The 17,794-nt window shown below is 33.7% G+C and overlaps 1 protein-coding gene and 1 non-coding gene across 4 annotated transcripts in view; one reads left to right on the top strand and one right to left on the bottom strand.

Moving 5' to 3' along the window:
• Positions 1-6,046: 6,046 nt before the first annotated feature.
• The window catches only part of LOC130052718 (coiled-coil domain-containing protein 83-like), a 12,982-nt gene continuing 1,234 nt past the window's right edge, over positions 6,047-17,794 (top strand). Inside the window, exons 1-10 of one of the 3 annotated variants that reach the window (XM_056158486.1) lie at positions 6,047-6,151; positions 8,644-8,790; positions 11,081-11,165; positions 11,741-11,909; positions 12,218-12,385; positions 13,140-13,231; positions 13,422-13,490; positions 14,097-14,218; positions 14,802-14,962; positions 15,569-15,664. In XM_056158486.1, coding sequence (XP_056014461.1) covers positions 8,681-8,790; positions 11,081-11,165; positions 11,741-11,909; positions 12,218-12,385; positions 13,140-13,231; positions 13,422-13,490; positions 14,097-14,218; positions 14,802-14,962; positions 15,569-15,664 — 1,072 coding nt within the window. In that variant the 5' untranslated portion in view covers positions 6,047-6,151; positions 8,644-8,680. Of the gene's footprint in view, positions 6,152-8,631; positions 8,791-11,080; positions 11,166-11,740; positions 11,910-12,217; positions 12,386-13,139; positions 13,232-13,421; positions 13,491-14,096; positions 14,219-14,801; positions 14,963-15,568; positions 15,665-17,794 lie in introns of all 3 variants that reach the window. The other 2 variants (XM_056158488.1, XM_056158487.1) reach the window with 2 other exon arrangements.
• Trnac-aca (transfer RNA cysteine (anticodon ACA)) lies at positions 6,841-6,913 on the bottom strand. Its single transcript has one exon. It is a non-coding gene; the product is annotated as a tRNA-Cys (tRNA).

Raw genomic sequence — 17,794 nt, 5'->3', positions numbered from 1 at the left:
AGGGCTCACGGCGGGTGTGACTGGTCGACAGGGGATGCTTACTCCTCCTAGACACCTGATCCCACCTCTGGTATATCCAGGGGTCCGTTTTTGCCCAACTCTCTATTTAGTATCTCCCTCATGCATAGCTCTTATCCTCGGACGAATTTGGCTCCAGTTTTGGTACTCTAGTTTTCCTTTTAGCTCCTACAAGTTTATTGTTATTTCGATTTTCCAAACATTTCGGCTTGAGCATCACTGAAGAGACATTATTTGTCGAAATGCGCATCTGGTGCATCAAAATTGGTACCATATAAGTTTTACATTATGACCCCTGGGTCGAAGCCTCTGCTGGTGGACTGTTAGTCCCCGAGGGTCTCTACAGCCCAGTAGCTAAGTACTTCATTACTAGCTTGAAAATACGGATGTATATTTAATTGCTGCGATATAATTTAGAAATTAATTTCAAAATTAAGGATTATCTCCCTCATGCATAGCTCTTATCCTTGGACGAATTTGGCTCGATCCAGTTTTTCTTTTTAGCTCCTACAAGTTTATTGTTATTTCGATTTTCCAAAGATTTCGGCTTGAGCATCACTGAAGAGACATTATTTGTCGAAATGCGCATCTGGTGCAAAATTTTTACCGTATAAGTTTTACATTATAGGAGTTATGAGATTGATCAATGTTCGTTATCTTCACCTTTCATGTTATATCACGTATTCAAAACGACCATGAAATTACGTGATATCACTTAATCATATGTTCTATCACGTATTCAAAACGATCATGAGATTACGTGATATCACTTAATCATATGTTATATCACGTATTCAAAACGATCATGAGATTACGTGATATCACTTAATCATATGTTATACATGTATCACGTATTCAAAACGATCATGAGATTACGTGATATCACTTAATCATGTTTTAAATACGTATTCAAAACGATCATGTAAGTGACATGATATCATTTTCAAAATTGTTTAAGTATAGTGTTCTATTCAGGCCACACTCGCGTTTAAGACGAACATGGAACGACGAATCAACATAAACTGAAAGGATTGAAGATATCACTTTAAAATTATTTGAAGATATCATCAATTGAATTGATGAGAGCAATGATTGATTTGACGTGGGAATCAATGTGAAATACTACTCACGCTTTGATTTTTTTTTTCTGCATTATTCGGACCTTCCTGGAGTTAGTTCAAACATGAAATGATTTCAATATAATGGTAATATTCTTGATATTAAAAAAGGGTTGAGAAAGAAATGATAATGATCCATTTTAAAATGATTGCACATGTCCGACGCAGTGCTCATATCTTAATCATCAATAAATATGTATACTTTACAAAAACAAATCATTGCATATAAATCAAAACTTCCTTTTTTTTTGTATTAACTCAATGACTTACGAACACGTTGGGATAAACACACATGGATATTTTTGATAACTTCGGAAATAAAAAAGCTGCAAAGTGGAATACTTGTTATTCAACTTTAAACATAATTCTTGATTCATTGCAATGTACATGTGATATCTAGTCAAGAAATATCGATATGCATGGATTTTCTACTGCTTTACTTTAAATATCTCAGTATTAATATGATCAGGTCTGGTTTATTTTCCTAGATTATAGTAATGTTACTTTCATCTTTCATTTCTATTGGCTAGATGCGCTATGTTTAGTATCTTCGATTTGATTGGTTATACGATCGTATAAATACTCGGACTCTCTCGTTGATCGATCAATGAGTCGGTGACAAAGTTCGGAAGAACTGCACCTTTTCCTCTAACCTTTGTATAAATTCTTTTTCTTTTATAAGGTCAAGGTCTTAATTTGCTCTTAAGTATTTGAACAAGTATTCGACTTCATCTTTTTATTACTCTTAATTCAACGTCAAAGTCCACTTCAAGATTACACGAAACGCTGCACGGAACGCTGAACGATCTGCACTCAATGTGGTGGAATTACTGCTCGCAAAAGTTGAGTTTAGAGCTCGGTATAAATGATTTCATGATCTCTTAAATTCAACTGAAGTTATCTTTAATCATATATGTACATCGCTCTCGTATAAAGAATTTATGCGCTTTTAAAGAGATATGTTGAATTGAAAATATCTGTAATTATATAGTTATTCTTTCTAAAAGAATTATTGTGCGCATCAGTTGTATTAATATCATTAATTGATTCGTGCGCGCATTATTTGAACTATTGCTCTCTTTATTTGGATTGTAGCCCGCATCATTCCCATTTTTGATATCACCAATCCATTTGAATTTTTTATATCATCAATCCATTTGAAGGGAGCAACAATTCAAATTATATAGCGCTCATCAATTCAACAGACTAATTAATACTATCAATTCAATTAATGCACGCAATAATCCAGAATTGAAGATATCATTAATCATTTGAAGAGATTTTTAATTGAAATGTTGCTCGCATCAAATAAATTGATGATATCTTTAATGATTTGAGTTCATGTTAATTTGGCGCTCCGTGAATTGACCCTGATGAAAACCATATGAACATTACATAACATATACAGTGAATATTTAGTTGCCTCAAACGGTAGCACCGTACTCGGAGGCCTGTCGCGATCTATTTGATTTCTCTCTCTCTCTCTCCAATATTTTATAGATATAGAGGAGGGGTTATAGGCTATATACACCCAAAGTCAATAAAAGCGTGCAATTGAGGGTTTCAAAATCATGGTTTATCGACCATTCAAAATATATATGGTAACATGCCTTTATTAATGGTAAATATCTGTTGAACACTCACCTCAAATTGTTTCAAGTTAAGTATGACAGATTTTTTTTTTTTTTTTTTACAGTAGGTCAAAGTATGGTATATTTTTCGAGATTTTTCTCACATGTAACCATCGTTACCGAGTCCTTGACATGATAATATGTAAGATAAACATTAATTTTCCATGTATTATTCCATAACTTGTATTGGAATTGACTGAGCATATATTTTTCTAATTTGCGAAAGACAATAAATACAGGTTTTCAAAGAAAATATTTAATCAACACAACAAGAAATTATCTGCTGTAAAAGTCAGCAATAAGATTTTAAGAGCGCAAAATAAACGACTAGATATCACTTTCAATATCTTTGAAATGGCAGAAAATAAAATTGATTAACAAATATTCTCGAACAGTTCAATATGTATGAAACATGAAAACAAAAGACTAGCAATAGATATAGAACGATAGCTTTTATGTATGTAAATGAAGTAGCGCTATAATTATGTAACGTATGTTTCAACACTTACACAACAGTACATCCATGAAAATATTATGCCAAAACGATGTCATCATCAGTTATTCTTTACGATTGATGTTGCAAAATCATAACGACATCACTTAATTCAATGGAAATACCAATTTTAATAGAAATATAACGTAGACAAGCCAAAAAAATTACCAAATGTGTCTTTTCTTCTGAATTTGTTAATTTGCAATAAAAATGCTATTAAAACAAAAGTAAAAGATTCATGTTTCGCTATTCAAATGCTCATGATTCTTATAGAAATAACAGACACATGTTTTGAAACCTGAATTGCTCTTTGTTATAATAAACAATGAAAGTAACGTATGTTTCTTATTTTTCCTTTCATTACTGTAAACACATCATTTCCATTCAAAAAATGGAAAGAAACATATTTACCCATTTCTAACAATCTGTTTACAATAATAATATAAAGAAAATGTTTAATTTCCCAACATTTTGATTAAATGTATACCGAATCTTATGTTTTTGTTGGTTATTTTGGAATACCTTTCCATAGAAACTGTCAGTATAATCCACCACGCGGTGTTATGAATGAATATTTAACGTGAACCTTAAGACATAGATGTCCCCTATTGATTTTGAGGTCAAAAGGACAACGGTTAAACTACTCTGAACATACGCTATTGTCCGTTGAGAAGTCTTTCCTTGATAGACATCAAACTTGAAACACTGGTGCCCCCTTATGAATAGATGACCCCCATTGGATTTCAAGTCACAAGGTCAAAGGTCATACAAAATTACTCAAATGACCAGTTGCTTATAAGTATTTTGAGAGACAAAACTTACATGTATCATTATGGTAGCCTTTGACCGGTAGTTAAACCTTTATTTTCACTGTCTATACAGACATTCTACCTTTTCAGTATTGCCACAAGGGGAGCATATAATATTATTTCTAAAACATTTTTTCATGGTTGTTCTTATGTTTTAATGCATTTTTTTTCTTCATGGTAGTTATTCTGTACTTCTGCTCTCACAAGCGCCATTTCTGAAAAAATAAATAAAAAATTAAAAACAAGTAGAATAATATTACGTAACGGAATTCCTGGTAACATACGTTACACTCAGATAAAATATTTTTTAATGATTTCTCTATAAGATTGCATAGAACAATCATCAGAGATTAATCCCTTCATTTCTAAGGTATATTATGAAAAGATGCTGAATTCTAGCAAATTGATAAATGTAGAGTTGCATAGTTACATGTATCATAAATAGGACAGTAGCAGAGAAAAACATGGTCTGTATTTCTTGCAGAGGATATCTGTATATGCTGGTGAATACGGGAACAATAACACATTTGTTTCTTCATATAACATAGTTGATATTCAACAAACATATCGTTAATGATGATATTTTGTCAATATGTAGTTCAATATTTGATGTCTAATCAAGCATTTCATTAAGTAGCATACGTTACTTTGAAAAACGTATGTTACCAGCGTTCTACTCAATGTAATTCTTACACCAGAGGAATTTCGAGATATTTGGAATACGATATACATTCTTTGATATCAGAAGAACAAATTCAGACCAAAACATTCGATCTGCTTAATCAATATTGTATATCAAACATTGCAGTTGTTGTAACAGTACTTACCGTAAGAGAAAATTAATCCTAATTCTCAAAGTTTAACACGTATTGACTTTCAAACTCAACTGTTCATAGTAGACATTCATGTCGTATACCCCATCATGCAGACAGAGAGCAAAAATACGCGGGAAATTGTGATATCATTCCTTTTAATTAATTTCTCGGTAACGAATGTTACATCACGAATGTTACATCTTGACACGTTTGTCAAATTTCAGACCAACCAATGACTTCTGCAAAAGAAATGTTTATATTTTCATTCTCTGTACACTACGAGATTTTCATAAAAGGGGTAACATTTGCTCTGCAAATACGTTTTCATAAAAAAAATTATTGTATCGTATGTTACATTTCTAAAATCAGAATGCAAAATTTTGAGAATAATGATGACTTCTTCTCAATGCCACATCGAAATATCGCTTGATGAATATTTTCCCAAAGTTTTTGAATATTTTTGCGCCAAAATAGATCAAAAACATAAAGATAATACGAAATCTTTGTTCATACATTGGGTGTTTAATTGACCCTATGATCACATAATATAATCTGGCGACATGGAGTAATATATACACCACTGCTTAAAATCATACGCAAAAGGTGTTAAACTTTTATTGAATGAAAATTTAGGAAATACAAATGATATAAACGCAAAGAAAATTAAAAAAAACACGCTCTCAGATTTTTATATTTGCTTGTTCAATTTTAAAAATTGAGTCGGCGACAGTCACGTATGTTACAAAATTAGGGTATCTACGCTTCCTACCAAGTTTATAAGTAAAGGGGAAATAAAAAGTATACCATGCCTAGGGAGGCTATGGGTCCATGAATGTATAGCACACAAAATATATGATTTGATATAGCTTATTTTCTAATAAAGTGCTGGCGACATCGATTGCACGCTTTTCTTGACTTTGAGTGTATAAGAGAGAAGGGTCATATAATATATAATTATATAAGAGGATGCAAATATTTCGTGATAGGTCCCTGATCACCGTCAGATTATTAGCCCATGAAAGATTATTTCTTGTTGTTTTTTTGTTGTTGTTTTTTTTATGTCATTTCTGGTGAAATTACTTATAATCAAACTCTATTGTGCATTTACACTTACAAAATAACATACCGAAACATTTTATGAACGACCTCATGAAGATCAGATACGAAAATACCAAACTAGCTTTATTCCAAGTGTTGCTAATCAAAACAAAATGGTGGGAAAAGCAACTTGGCAAGTGCCTGAAATCGTAAACCGTTTTTTGTAAAGGTAGAGTTGTGATTTTTCCTTAAATTTCATATATGATTTTCATATTATTATGTAAACCATAAGTTTACTGCTAGGTTTATGAATTACTTTCCCCTTGAGCAAGTTAAGCCACCTTAAGTTAAGTTACCTTAACTTAACTGTCTTAAGGTCGTGGAATCCTGTACTGGAATTTGAGCGGGCCAGATCAGTTTTAATTGTCCCATCGGAAAATGCTAGAGCAAAAGTAACTAGCCTTTAGTCTGGCACATATATTTTAAAGTGTGAGACTGGTCCGTGATCGGGTCGACGTACGATCAATCAAATGATGTTTGCTGCAAGCATGCTTGGAGAATAAAGAAATCTGCATGGTCATTGCCTTGCCCCGGGCTCATGGCATTCAGTCTGACACTACATAGACCTAGATATGACAGAACATAGATCTAAATCTGAAACTACATAGATCTGAATCTGACACTGCATCTATAACTCACTTAAATATCCTGGTATGGACGAAATGTTCACACATGGGAATGTAAATTCTATGCAGCAACTTCTCTTTGTTGTATAGAAGTTCAGGAACATTATGATTACCCAAGTTGCAGTGTATTGAGTGGAAGACAAACCCACAATTTACTCTAGAATTGCTAGCGCTCTCTCCCTCCATTAATCAAGTACCATTAGTAGTGTAAGAGGAAGGGAGAAAATGCAACAGACCAGACCGGGATTCGAACCCGGGCCCCCTGAATCTGTAGTCAGGTGCTCTTCCAACTGAGCTATCTGGCCACCGGCGATCGAAACCGACTGACTGCTACATTCCTCCCTCCTTAAATGTCTTCACACTTGAAGACATCAACCCAGGATCTTAATCCCCTGGCAGGCATTTTCACCTATTAGTTCCATGGGCTGGTCTACGGCACCAAATGTAACAGGAAGGGAGAAAATGCAACGGACCAGACCGGGGTTCAAACCCAGGCCCCCTGAATCTCTAGTCAGGTGCTCTACCAACTGAGCTATCTGGCCACCAGTGATCGAACCCAGCTGACTGCTACAGTAGTAATTTCATCGTAATCATATGAAATTCTAGTTTATACTAGTACATACAGTAAAAGATTCACACTAGATTTTCATTAGGTTAAATATACATAAGATAACTTTTATGAGAAAAAACTTTATTTTAGTACAGATTAACAAGGTTGCCTTGATGCAAAATAATTGGTTCTCATGAATTGTTTTGATTCTATATACACCCAGTAATTGATTTTTAAATTTGCAGAAATTGCATAGTAAGTCTAACTAGATGAGTTTAACATAGGAAGATTGCAGAAATAAAGCTTTTCAAAATGTTTGTTATTTACCGTAAGGTTGTCAGGTTCAATGAAGGTTGTAGATATAAAAGATTTAAGTTGATTGGGTAAAATACAGCATTTGCATGATTATTACTTTCCATAGATGTGATATTTATCAGGACAGTACAGAAATAAAAAATCTGCACTAAAAACAAAGTGGAAAATATATATTGCACTTTCAATCATGTTAAATGCACAATTATATACTACCTTGTTCTTATGGAAACTGGATGAAAAAATATACACCAAAACCTTGCTTACAAATTAATACAATTAACTAGAAGGCTTGCAAGTTGAATATACACTGAAGTAGTATTTGTAATGGTGGATCTGGGGTGGGGATTATGGAAGTTGCACCCCCTTCCCGTTTAGTTAAACACTTGTAACAAAAACGCCATTTTGGAGTCTTACAATCCCCCTCCCCCTTTTTTTTAAATTGGAAAAGGTAAAAACTTGGGTTGAACCCCTCCCCCTTTCATTTTTGAAAATTGTATGGTTCTGCCCCTGTGTAAGTATATACATAATCTGTTAATCAGACTGAAGTTCAGTAAATGCACAAAAAATACAGAGAAATAAATTTATTTCATAGGGTGTTCTTATATTGCAAATCAATCATTAATACAATTTTAGGTAAATTCGGTCTGATTAAAACCAGACCTTCAATCTCGCTCCCCCCTTTTTTCTATATCCGCTTGTTCAACAAGAAAAAAAGGGGGGAGAGAGATTGAAGTTCTGGTTTTAATCAGACTGGTTATTAATTTGAATTTCAATAGAAATATGAAGATCCAGCTTTCTGCAGAAGGCAAGAATAAGGATGCATTCAAGGGGAAAACATTATGGATACTGTATACTGGGAAATATTCACCCCCGTTTTATTTTCACCCCATTCGCCCTTGTTGTCAGTGGTTGAATTTAAGACTGAGCAAAACTTATCTCTCCTTTAACACAACATTTTCTGGGCGAATTTAAAACAGAGCAAAACAACAAGCAAGTGTAGAAAGTCGAAAATAACACAGGGCGAAAATAACCCATGATACAGTATATGTTTTGACAATGATAAAACCTCTATTTCACAAATTTCTATAATTTTTTTTAGTATCCACTGTCCTCAAGTCCACATTATCATAAACATTTGATTGTGAGTGAATTTTTTAGACACTGTTTTAGAATTATCAGCCTGCTTCACTAAGGAAAGAACTCCACAATGGGTAAAAAGAAGGGAGGAGGAAAAAAGGGAAAGAAAGGTGGAAAGAAGGGAGGAAAAAAGAGCAAGGAGCCTCAGATGACAGCCAAAGAGGCAATACTAGGCTACCAGTATGTATTACTAGGCTAACTATACATGTTTGTTACAATACTAGGCTACCAGTATGAATTACTAGGCTAACTATATGTTATAATACTAGGCTACCAGTATGTATTACTAGGCTAACTATATGTTATAATACTAGGCTGCTTTGAGTATGTTAGAGCTAAAGTGGCAATATAATTTAAGGCTACCAGTATGTATTACTAGGCTAAAATGTATTACCAGGCCACCAGAAGTAAATTTTGATAGAATCTCAGATTACAATTAAAGGGGCAATACTGAGGCTGTCAGAATATATTATATGTACTTGAGCTACCAAAATGAAATCAATCCCCACCCAGATTCTTACTATCTCATTGTTTCAAAATCTTGCTTGATTTGAAGTTGCTTGCAGTATTGTAGGCTCATTGAACTGAGGGTGTATTCAAGGGTTGTTTTTATCAAAGTTGCATTGAAGTCCTGTGGTGACCTTCTTCCAGAAATAGAGTTGTCATGGTCATTTTGTCCAGTAATGCTGGTATGAGCAACGGTTTACCCATTTGTTTACATATATAGTGCACTGATTTGTTTACAACAATCAAAAGAGCATAGACTCGAGGATGTCCTTGTGTGTTTCACCAGGGCAGTCCACAGAAAAGTAAACTGTTATTTCCCGAGATAAAATATGAATTGATAACAGAAATCGATAAAAAGTTCACGACAAGGGCACGGGTAGCAAAGGATTTTGAGATAAACTCAAGTACTCTTTCTTTGATTAACAAACACAGCAGTGTGATCATCTAGACACTGTGAGATCTTGAAATAATGTTAAACAAGAAAAATTTAAGAGCTTCTGATATTCCTGTTTTTGGGGATATCTTTTAAAAATTAACCATCTACACTTAGAAACAATGTAACATAGCTAGAGGACCACGTATTTAAAATCTCAACGACATTGAACAATTATACATAATGACACTTGTAAGTTAGGGTCAGATAGAGTCCTTTCTAAAAATACTGAACCAATAATTTTGATTTTAAAATCAATAAATGAATTCATACTGAACTCTTGTGATGTGAAACATGTTACAAATCAAATGCCTAATGACTTAATTGCACTACAACACATCATAGGATGATTAACTTCTCTCAGACTGCAAATATCAAATTGACATGAAATCGATCTGGTGCAAGGGCATGCACTCGGATTTTTTTTGGTGATTCTAAATCCTGCATGGGCATAGTTTGATTTGTTCAATCATTATTTTAAAAAAAATGATACAACTCTGTCAGTGCACTTTGTTATTACACTAAATTGACATATTTGAATCATTGTTTATGTGATGCACTGTCATTTGTTCAGCAATAGCAATATTGTGTAGAGACTCCTGCTTATTCTCGTACCAATATTGTCTCAGTCCTTTCGCCAAAGCCACTTTGTTTCCTTACTTTCGTAATATTAACATCACAATGTGACGTCATGAGTCACACCTACGCAGTGCATGCATGTCACATACAACCAGTATTTACATGAACAGGCTCAGAATGTGTGCAAGCTTACATTTTAATAGATATGTATTTCATCTCATTTGCAGAGAAATACCTATAGTTATAGCCTTAACTCACATGCATTATAAAAAGAAAATTAAGTTTTATTTTTAGTCAAGATTGAATTGAAGCTGTAAGACATGTTACTGGGTCAAATCATCTGAATACGGAAGTTCCGAGTTCCCCAAGAGTTATTTCCCTTTGTCGAACTCTTCCGTAAATTATGACGTAAAATATGATGACAGTGGGTACATCTGCTAATTACTATCGTTGTATTATTTCTTAAAAAATGATATCCAGAGATTCTGAGACCACCCATCTCAGGGAAAAGGCAACTTTAGTGAGTTTATGAGTATTGGATAACAAAATGGCTCAAACAAATATTGTAAATTGCCATCTTTCTTTCATAAAAGCATCACTCATGTAGAAGAGGAAACGAATAATGATTCAATAGCCAGTTTGATGATCTTATTCAAACGAATTATGCTTGATATGGCCAGAATATGCATACCAGTGATTGATATAAACAAAAATTACGCTTTAATTACATTAATCGTACGTAATCGTTATGTACAATGCCAGTCTACAATATAATGTATACATTGTGTACCCACCATACGTCATAAAATGCGAAAGAGTTCGACAAAGGGAAATAACTTTTGGGTAACTCGGAACTTGCGTATTCTGCAGTCATTAGAATTCTTTAGACAGATGACAATAAGCATGAACTGCTAATCTTAATTGTTTACTTTAAATTACTTTTTTTTTCAGAATTGGAATAATTGAAAAGAAACTGGAAGATGTAATGTATGAAATAAGAGGATGGGAAGAGAAAAACAAGAAGCTCACAGATCGGGTAAGTGAAAAGTCTCTTTAAAAAATTCACAGATCGGGTGAGTGAAATGTCTCTAACAAAAATTCACAGATCAGGTGAGTGAAAAGTCTCTAACAAATGTGCTTGACTGATCAAATGGATTACATATATATAGTTCTTTAAGATAAACATGACAAGTCGGAGCATTCAAGTAACCAAAGGAGGAACCATTCATAATCTAAGGCTTATATTTATCATACTAGCTTGTCTCTTCACTAATTTACCTTTTTTGTGATAGAACATAATTGTCTGCATGTCTTTAATTTGATCAAAGCATTTATCAGATCAAATAAACCCTGGGTTTATTAATTATATTCTTGGTTGACATCTGAGAAAGCCATGAAGGATGCTAGACTCAAAGAAATTTCTTATATTAATCCACTGTTTAGTTTGCACATATATCAAATTACAAGGTGTGATGAAAGCCAGTGTACATTGAACCATGGAGAAAGCACAGACCATAGGTGTTATTTCTAGACTGGTTAAAAATTCCATGTCTACTAAAATGTGTAAATCATAAAAAATTGGATTTTTTGGTATTATTTTTTTCAACTCAGAATGCAAACCTTGTGGATGAGCAGGAGGTCTTGATAAAACATTTACTGGAACAAGCTAAGAAGGCAGACCAGTACTTTTCAGAAGAGGAAATCAAACGCAGAGAGGATGTCATCATGTGTATGAAGGACAAATGGGATAAGCAGAGACAGTTAGAAAGAGATATTGAGGGTAAATAAAGGAAAGAATTTTTACATCCATGAGTATTAAATTTAAGCCTTTATCCTATATTAGATTATGACTATTGGAAAGCAGAAGAACTGTATACATTTTAGTACAGAAAACATTTTACAGTCAGCAGATTACGTATATGATTAAATGTATACATTTTACACATGATCAGCAGATAAGTATACATTGTAAATGTACACATTTTACACTCAGCAGATTATGTATAAATGTACACATGAAAGCAATGAATTAAACAATGTAACCAATTTGAAATTTTCTGATTTGAAATTCATTTTTGTCATGGATAGGTGTTAAGAGGCAGATTGCTGATGTGGAAGAAGAAATAAAGACAGTGCAAAAGGAGGTGGATTATTGTAAAGATTACCGGGATGTGGAGCAACACAAAAACAAGAAGCGGATCAACCTACTAGAGGCGGACATAGACGACATGGAAGCAAGCTTCCAGGAAATGAAATGTACGTTACAAAAGACTGCAAGAAATGTGGTGGGAATTACAATACTTACAAGTGCCCTTTAGATTACAAGATTTGTAAAATATCTGTTCAAATATTGTACATTTGTATTCAGTTTGTTAATGGTTTAAAAAAATTCAGGAATCACAAAATGTGCTATGGACTTCATTTTCCAAGCAATTGTATAGACCTATTTTCTGTGATTGCCAAGATTATTACATTTCCTTGGAATGTGAAATTTTAGTGCATTTACATTCAGTTTTTGAATTCCTGGAATATGGATTCATACAAAATCCACACAAATTAAAACTGAATGATCAATATTAACTTGATTATCTAATCATTAATTATGACACAGTTTGTTGTAATATTAGCCATTTCTTAAGAGCTGATTTTAATCGATAAAATGATTTTAAAAAACATGAAATAATTTCACAATTTATGAAAGTGATAAATGTCACCACAAGGACCCCAACAAAGTGAATTTCTGATTAACAGTGATAAATCATAGTGTGAATTTATTGAATTACAGATGTATTAAAAACTACATGTACAATGTATATAATATCATATTTCAGGCTGGAAGAAAATAATTGCAAAGGGGGAAGGGGAGGAGAAACAAATTTTCACAGATTTTCTTTGTGAATTTCTAAACTTCTCTAAAATTAGAAAAGGGGAAGGGGTCCCATGGGTTTGCATGATCACAGAGATATTTTTCTGTGTTTATTTGTAAAATTATGACATTACTCATTTTCAGCTCATTTAGAGAAATCCAATGATAGAGCAAAGAATGAGATCACTTCGCGGACAGAAAACACGTTGGACCAACAAAAGGATCTTGCAACCCAGGTAGGTTTCTGGTGCATTTATCAGAATTTCCAGTTTGAATTCCAAAGGGCAATTACTCTATTTTCAGATACAACAATATCTTGTCAAGTTTTCCTAAATAATTTTGATTTGAAAATTTTCAGTTTCCCTGTTTAAGCACCTAAACTAGATTTATGTAATTGAGGATTGTTTTACGTATTGTTTACTTCAGAAAGCCATATCGAAATTGGACAAATACAGCCAACGAGAAGTGCTGGACAATGAGTGGTTAACGCGAGAAGTCAGTGACAAGTTTTTCTTCATATATGATATGTTTATGACAAAATATTTCATGAATACTGTTATACGTAATTTGTCTCATTAAATATCAGGGAGTCACTTGACCTCTTCTTCAATGTATGATTATATACATGGTGTGTACAGTACAGAATGAGAATAAATTCATAAACTAACTTATCCCATGCATGTCCAGCCATTTGTAAAAGTTGTTATGAAGATAGTACATATATTAATCACCTTAAAAAGGTTGAGAGAATCAACACTTAAGAAAGTCTCATTTAAGTCTTACTGTAATTAAAGTTATATTGATTTGGAAATTCACTAACAGTGCCTTTTATGAAGCCAGGAGTGCTAGGTATTTACAGTAATAGTGTTTTTTGTAAAGCCAGTACTACTTATATGCAAAAGCTAGTACTACTTAATGAAAAAACTAGTACTACATGATGCAAAAGCTAGTACTTAGCTAAATGCAAAAACTAGTACATGTACTACTCGATGCGAGCGGGTAAGGCAGATTAATGTATAGGGATGTGAACAAATATCAAAAGTGTATAGTTCAGTGCATTAATTTACATGACTGTACAATACATATATTTTATTTTATTAGGTCAATCTTCACAGAAAAGATACAGGAGCTCTTAGAGAGAAGGTTGAAGACTTGGAGAAAGGGAATTTGGAAATCATGGCAGACTTGTTTGAATGCAAAATAGAGGATCTCAAGATTTCAAGGTAAAATGGTTGTGCACTGCCATGGTTTATCAAATTTAAAATAGTGCAGGTACACCATTAATGTCAAACTAGTGGCAGTGATAGGGATTTCAGTCAATACAAAGTGTGACCAATTCAATCTAGTATGTATACTGTGTGTGTACTTATGTTAGTGTATAAATTTGGTACAGTTGCAACTGATGCACTGCTTGACATCATGCTTTGTCATTCTTTTATGTGTGATAATGGATGAATAGATATTTTTATGATTTAGTGCAAACCATCATTGCAAACCACGCCTATTGTCTCCGTTCACACTATATCATAGCCGTTTGAGTTTGGATACTCCCGGATTCCGTAAGCGTGGCTAGCAATGATGAATGCAACCATAGATAAGCGTTCTTGCTTCTGGTGACCGCCAGAGGCACTAAATGTTTAAATCCTGCGAAGATAATCGCACCGCTCTAGTACACATACAGGATGAATGCTTCTGTAAACTTCTCTGTCTTCTATTGATTGAAAGTTACTGATGATATTTATTGCTGAAATTCTATTTTATTCTATTTCTTCAGATGTACCAAATATGTTTTTTTTTCTTTGGCAGAAAATTCTTTTTAACTCAGTTTGAAGAGAATGAGAATTTAGAGGAAACAGGTGTTTTGGAGATGGATTTAGGCAACCTGTCAATCAATGATAGACCCGCCTCAAACCAAATGTTACTCTACGAGGGTGGTGATGGGGAGGGAGCAGTCAGTAAACCTGCTGGTAAGTGACTCTCGTTAAGAGGGAGCATTCAGTAAACCTGCTGGTAAGTGACTCTCGTTAAGAGGGAGCATTCAGTAAACCTGCTGGTAAGTGACTCTCATCAAGAGGGAGTAGTCAGTAAACCTGCTGGTAAGTTACTCTTTTCAACTGCTCTGTAAACCCAACCTCCATTCCATATTGACAAATATCAGAGTTTTTAATTCTCTAAATTTTGCAAAGATTTGTTATCAAAAATTGCTGTTGATCATGTTCAATTGATGTATGAAATTTTAAGACTTACTCAGAAACTCAAATGAATTTATGAATCAGTTTGAAAACAATCTGAAATGAATAAAAGTTGTTTCAGAATAATTTTTAGGTACATGTATACATAAGTACGTTCATAGGTACATGTATTGTGTGACATATTAGTACTCTAGTACTCATAGTATCAATTGGTCAATCTGTTTTGACCTGTAGTAGTTTTAAAAATAAGAAATATAATGCATAAAATCTACTAATTCATTCAACATCTTTATATTATGTGTGAGATCTAGAGTATTTTCCTTGAGTTCTTAAGCTTAGTATCATAACTTGCTCATGACATTTCTGTATTTCTGTATATAGCTAGGCCGAAGAGTGCCACCCAGAAAGCTGTCGAGGAGAAGGTGTTCTCCCTGGCCAGGGGAATGACCTTGGAGTCAGATGAGGACAGTGACAATGGTAAGATCAAATGATTGGTGGAAATAGAATAGGAAAGAAAGGACATTTGTGTAGAAGGAGTGATTTTAAGAAGGAAGTAGATGGAGGGGAAATGGGGGGTGGGGGGTGGAAGTTCCTTGTAACAGACATGATGAAGGAGATTTAAAATTATCAAACTCATACGCGACATTTCTGTCATTTGCTTCTCAAACCATTTTTTCACCACCTCGATATGAAGAGTCGAGTTCTTGTATGATTTCCAAAATAGGTTTAAATTTCATACCGTAGGTCATATATTAGCCTGGTTACCTCAGTGGTTAGATCACCTAACTAGTAATGCAAGGGTCCCAAGTTTGATCTCAAATTGATCCTTTAGTTGTTGTTGTTTTTTTTAGAAACAATTAAAATAGGATGCAAGTGAATTGTACCTGAATTGTCACGTAAAATTATATATTATTGAGAAATGTTGCGTATGGTAAAGTGTAAGCACAATTTTAGAGAAATGGAAATAGGGCAGTAGGAATGTAGTTTCCTAAAATGGGCAGCATGAAAGGCATTAATGGAGAAAGACAGAGAGGGAAGGGGAAGGAGAGAAAAGTAGGGATGAAGAACCCCTAAACAGATACTGTAAACATTTACATTTGACAGTGCATTCTATTTAGTGCATTTTGCAGAAATCAGTTACTGCTAAATCAAGTACACTGCTAAATGTCTTGCATATCTATATTTTTGTAACACATTTAGAAAGCACTAAATCAAGTCTATGCTACAGATGTAACTTGTTGAAAAATTAAAATTTCCACCAAATATCCTATACACTATAGATATACAACAGTAGTACCCATGTTGCCTGTGTAATGATAATCCATGTCTTATATGGTGACACTTGGATTGCCTCGGTCGATTCCATTTAACCTTCGATGTATGATGTTTTCCACTATAGTACGTATACAGTGACATAGAACATGTTTAACATCACTGATCAACTGGAACTACTGACAGTTCCTGTGAAATACAGTCCATTTTAACATAAATTTTTTTATGACACTTTCAATGTTTGTAACTATTTCTCTTTGAGATTTATGGGTTTTTTCTTTTTCAAATTATAGAGCAGTTTTCTTAGGAAATTTCAATAAATTATTTTAAAAAAACCATTTTGATCACTACTTTCTGAATGACGCTGTTTTTCCAGCAGAGTAAATCAACGACCGCATTACAAATGTTAGGTGTATATACATATCACGTACCATCATACATCCGAGGCTAGATGTAGGGTATCAGAATCTGCCTTAGTTTGCCAAATGTTATGGTGAAGGAGATTTGTTAGACAAAGCTTCGGGAAGCATGGGACGAGATAAAGGAGTAGGAATGAAGGTCAATCTAGTTATACCCTGCACCCCCCCCTCCCCCCCCCCCCCTCCACCGTCCTCGAGATGAAAGATTGATTTTGTTATTGGTTTCTCTGTTATAAATTTCGGACTTGGTAAACTGAAAGGGATTGGCTTATAATTGCCGTAGATGAGGGACAATCATCATGGTTAAATTTTCCCCAATTGATCATGGTTATGCTTGGGGATATTATGTTTCACAGACACACTTTTATGGGATTTTTAATTTTATGTAGACTAAAAGAGCTAGTTTTTATTATATTTTGAATATTCATTGTCTATTACACTTGTTCATACCTTTTCCAATCCAATTAGAATCAGATCTTTTTTATGATCGCTCCATGATAGCATAGCTTAAATTAGAGATCGAGTATAATCGGAGCAAGTAGAAAAGTAAAATGCAAACTGTGAAATGGGTATAAAGTTTATAAGTAAATAATCAGGGAATAAAACTATCTTCTCATTTGTTATTTGCAACTGTTAATGCTGAGTTAATGGCCACAAACTTAGTTTTACGGACATGTAAGCAGAGTTGGTAAAATGGATGTTTGCAACTGTTAAATTGGTTGCAACTAACATAACTAATGCTATTTATGCATTTTGCTTGATGTTTACATCTTGTTATCATTGAGTTTTGCTTTTTTGTTAAATGAAATATGGCACAAAATATTCACACACTTGATGTCATGTTTTTGCATTCTGTTATGATCTCACACTGGAGAGCTTTCTGTTTAACATTATAATGCTCATTTAACTGCCTGAA

This window comes from Ostrea edulis, chromosome 3, assembly GCF_947568905.1.
Source record: "Ostrea edulis chromosome 3, xbOstEdul1.1, whole genome shotgun sequence".
In the NCBI taxonomy this organism is placed as follows: domain Eukaryota; kingdom Metazoa; phylum Mollusca; class Bivalvia; order Ostreida; family Ostreidae; genus Ostrea; species Ostrea edulis.
Note: the sequence above shows the minus strand (reverse complement) of the source record. Positions and strands in the feature narration are given on the sequence as shown.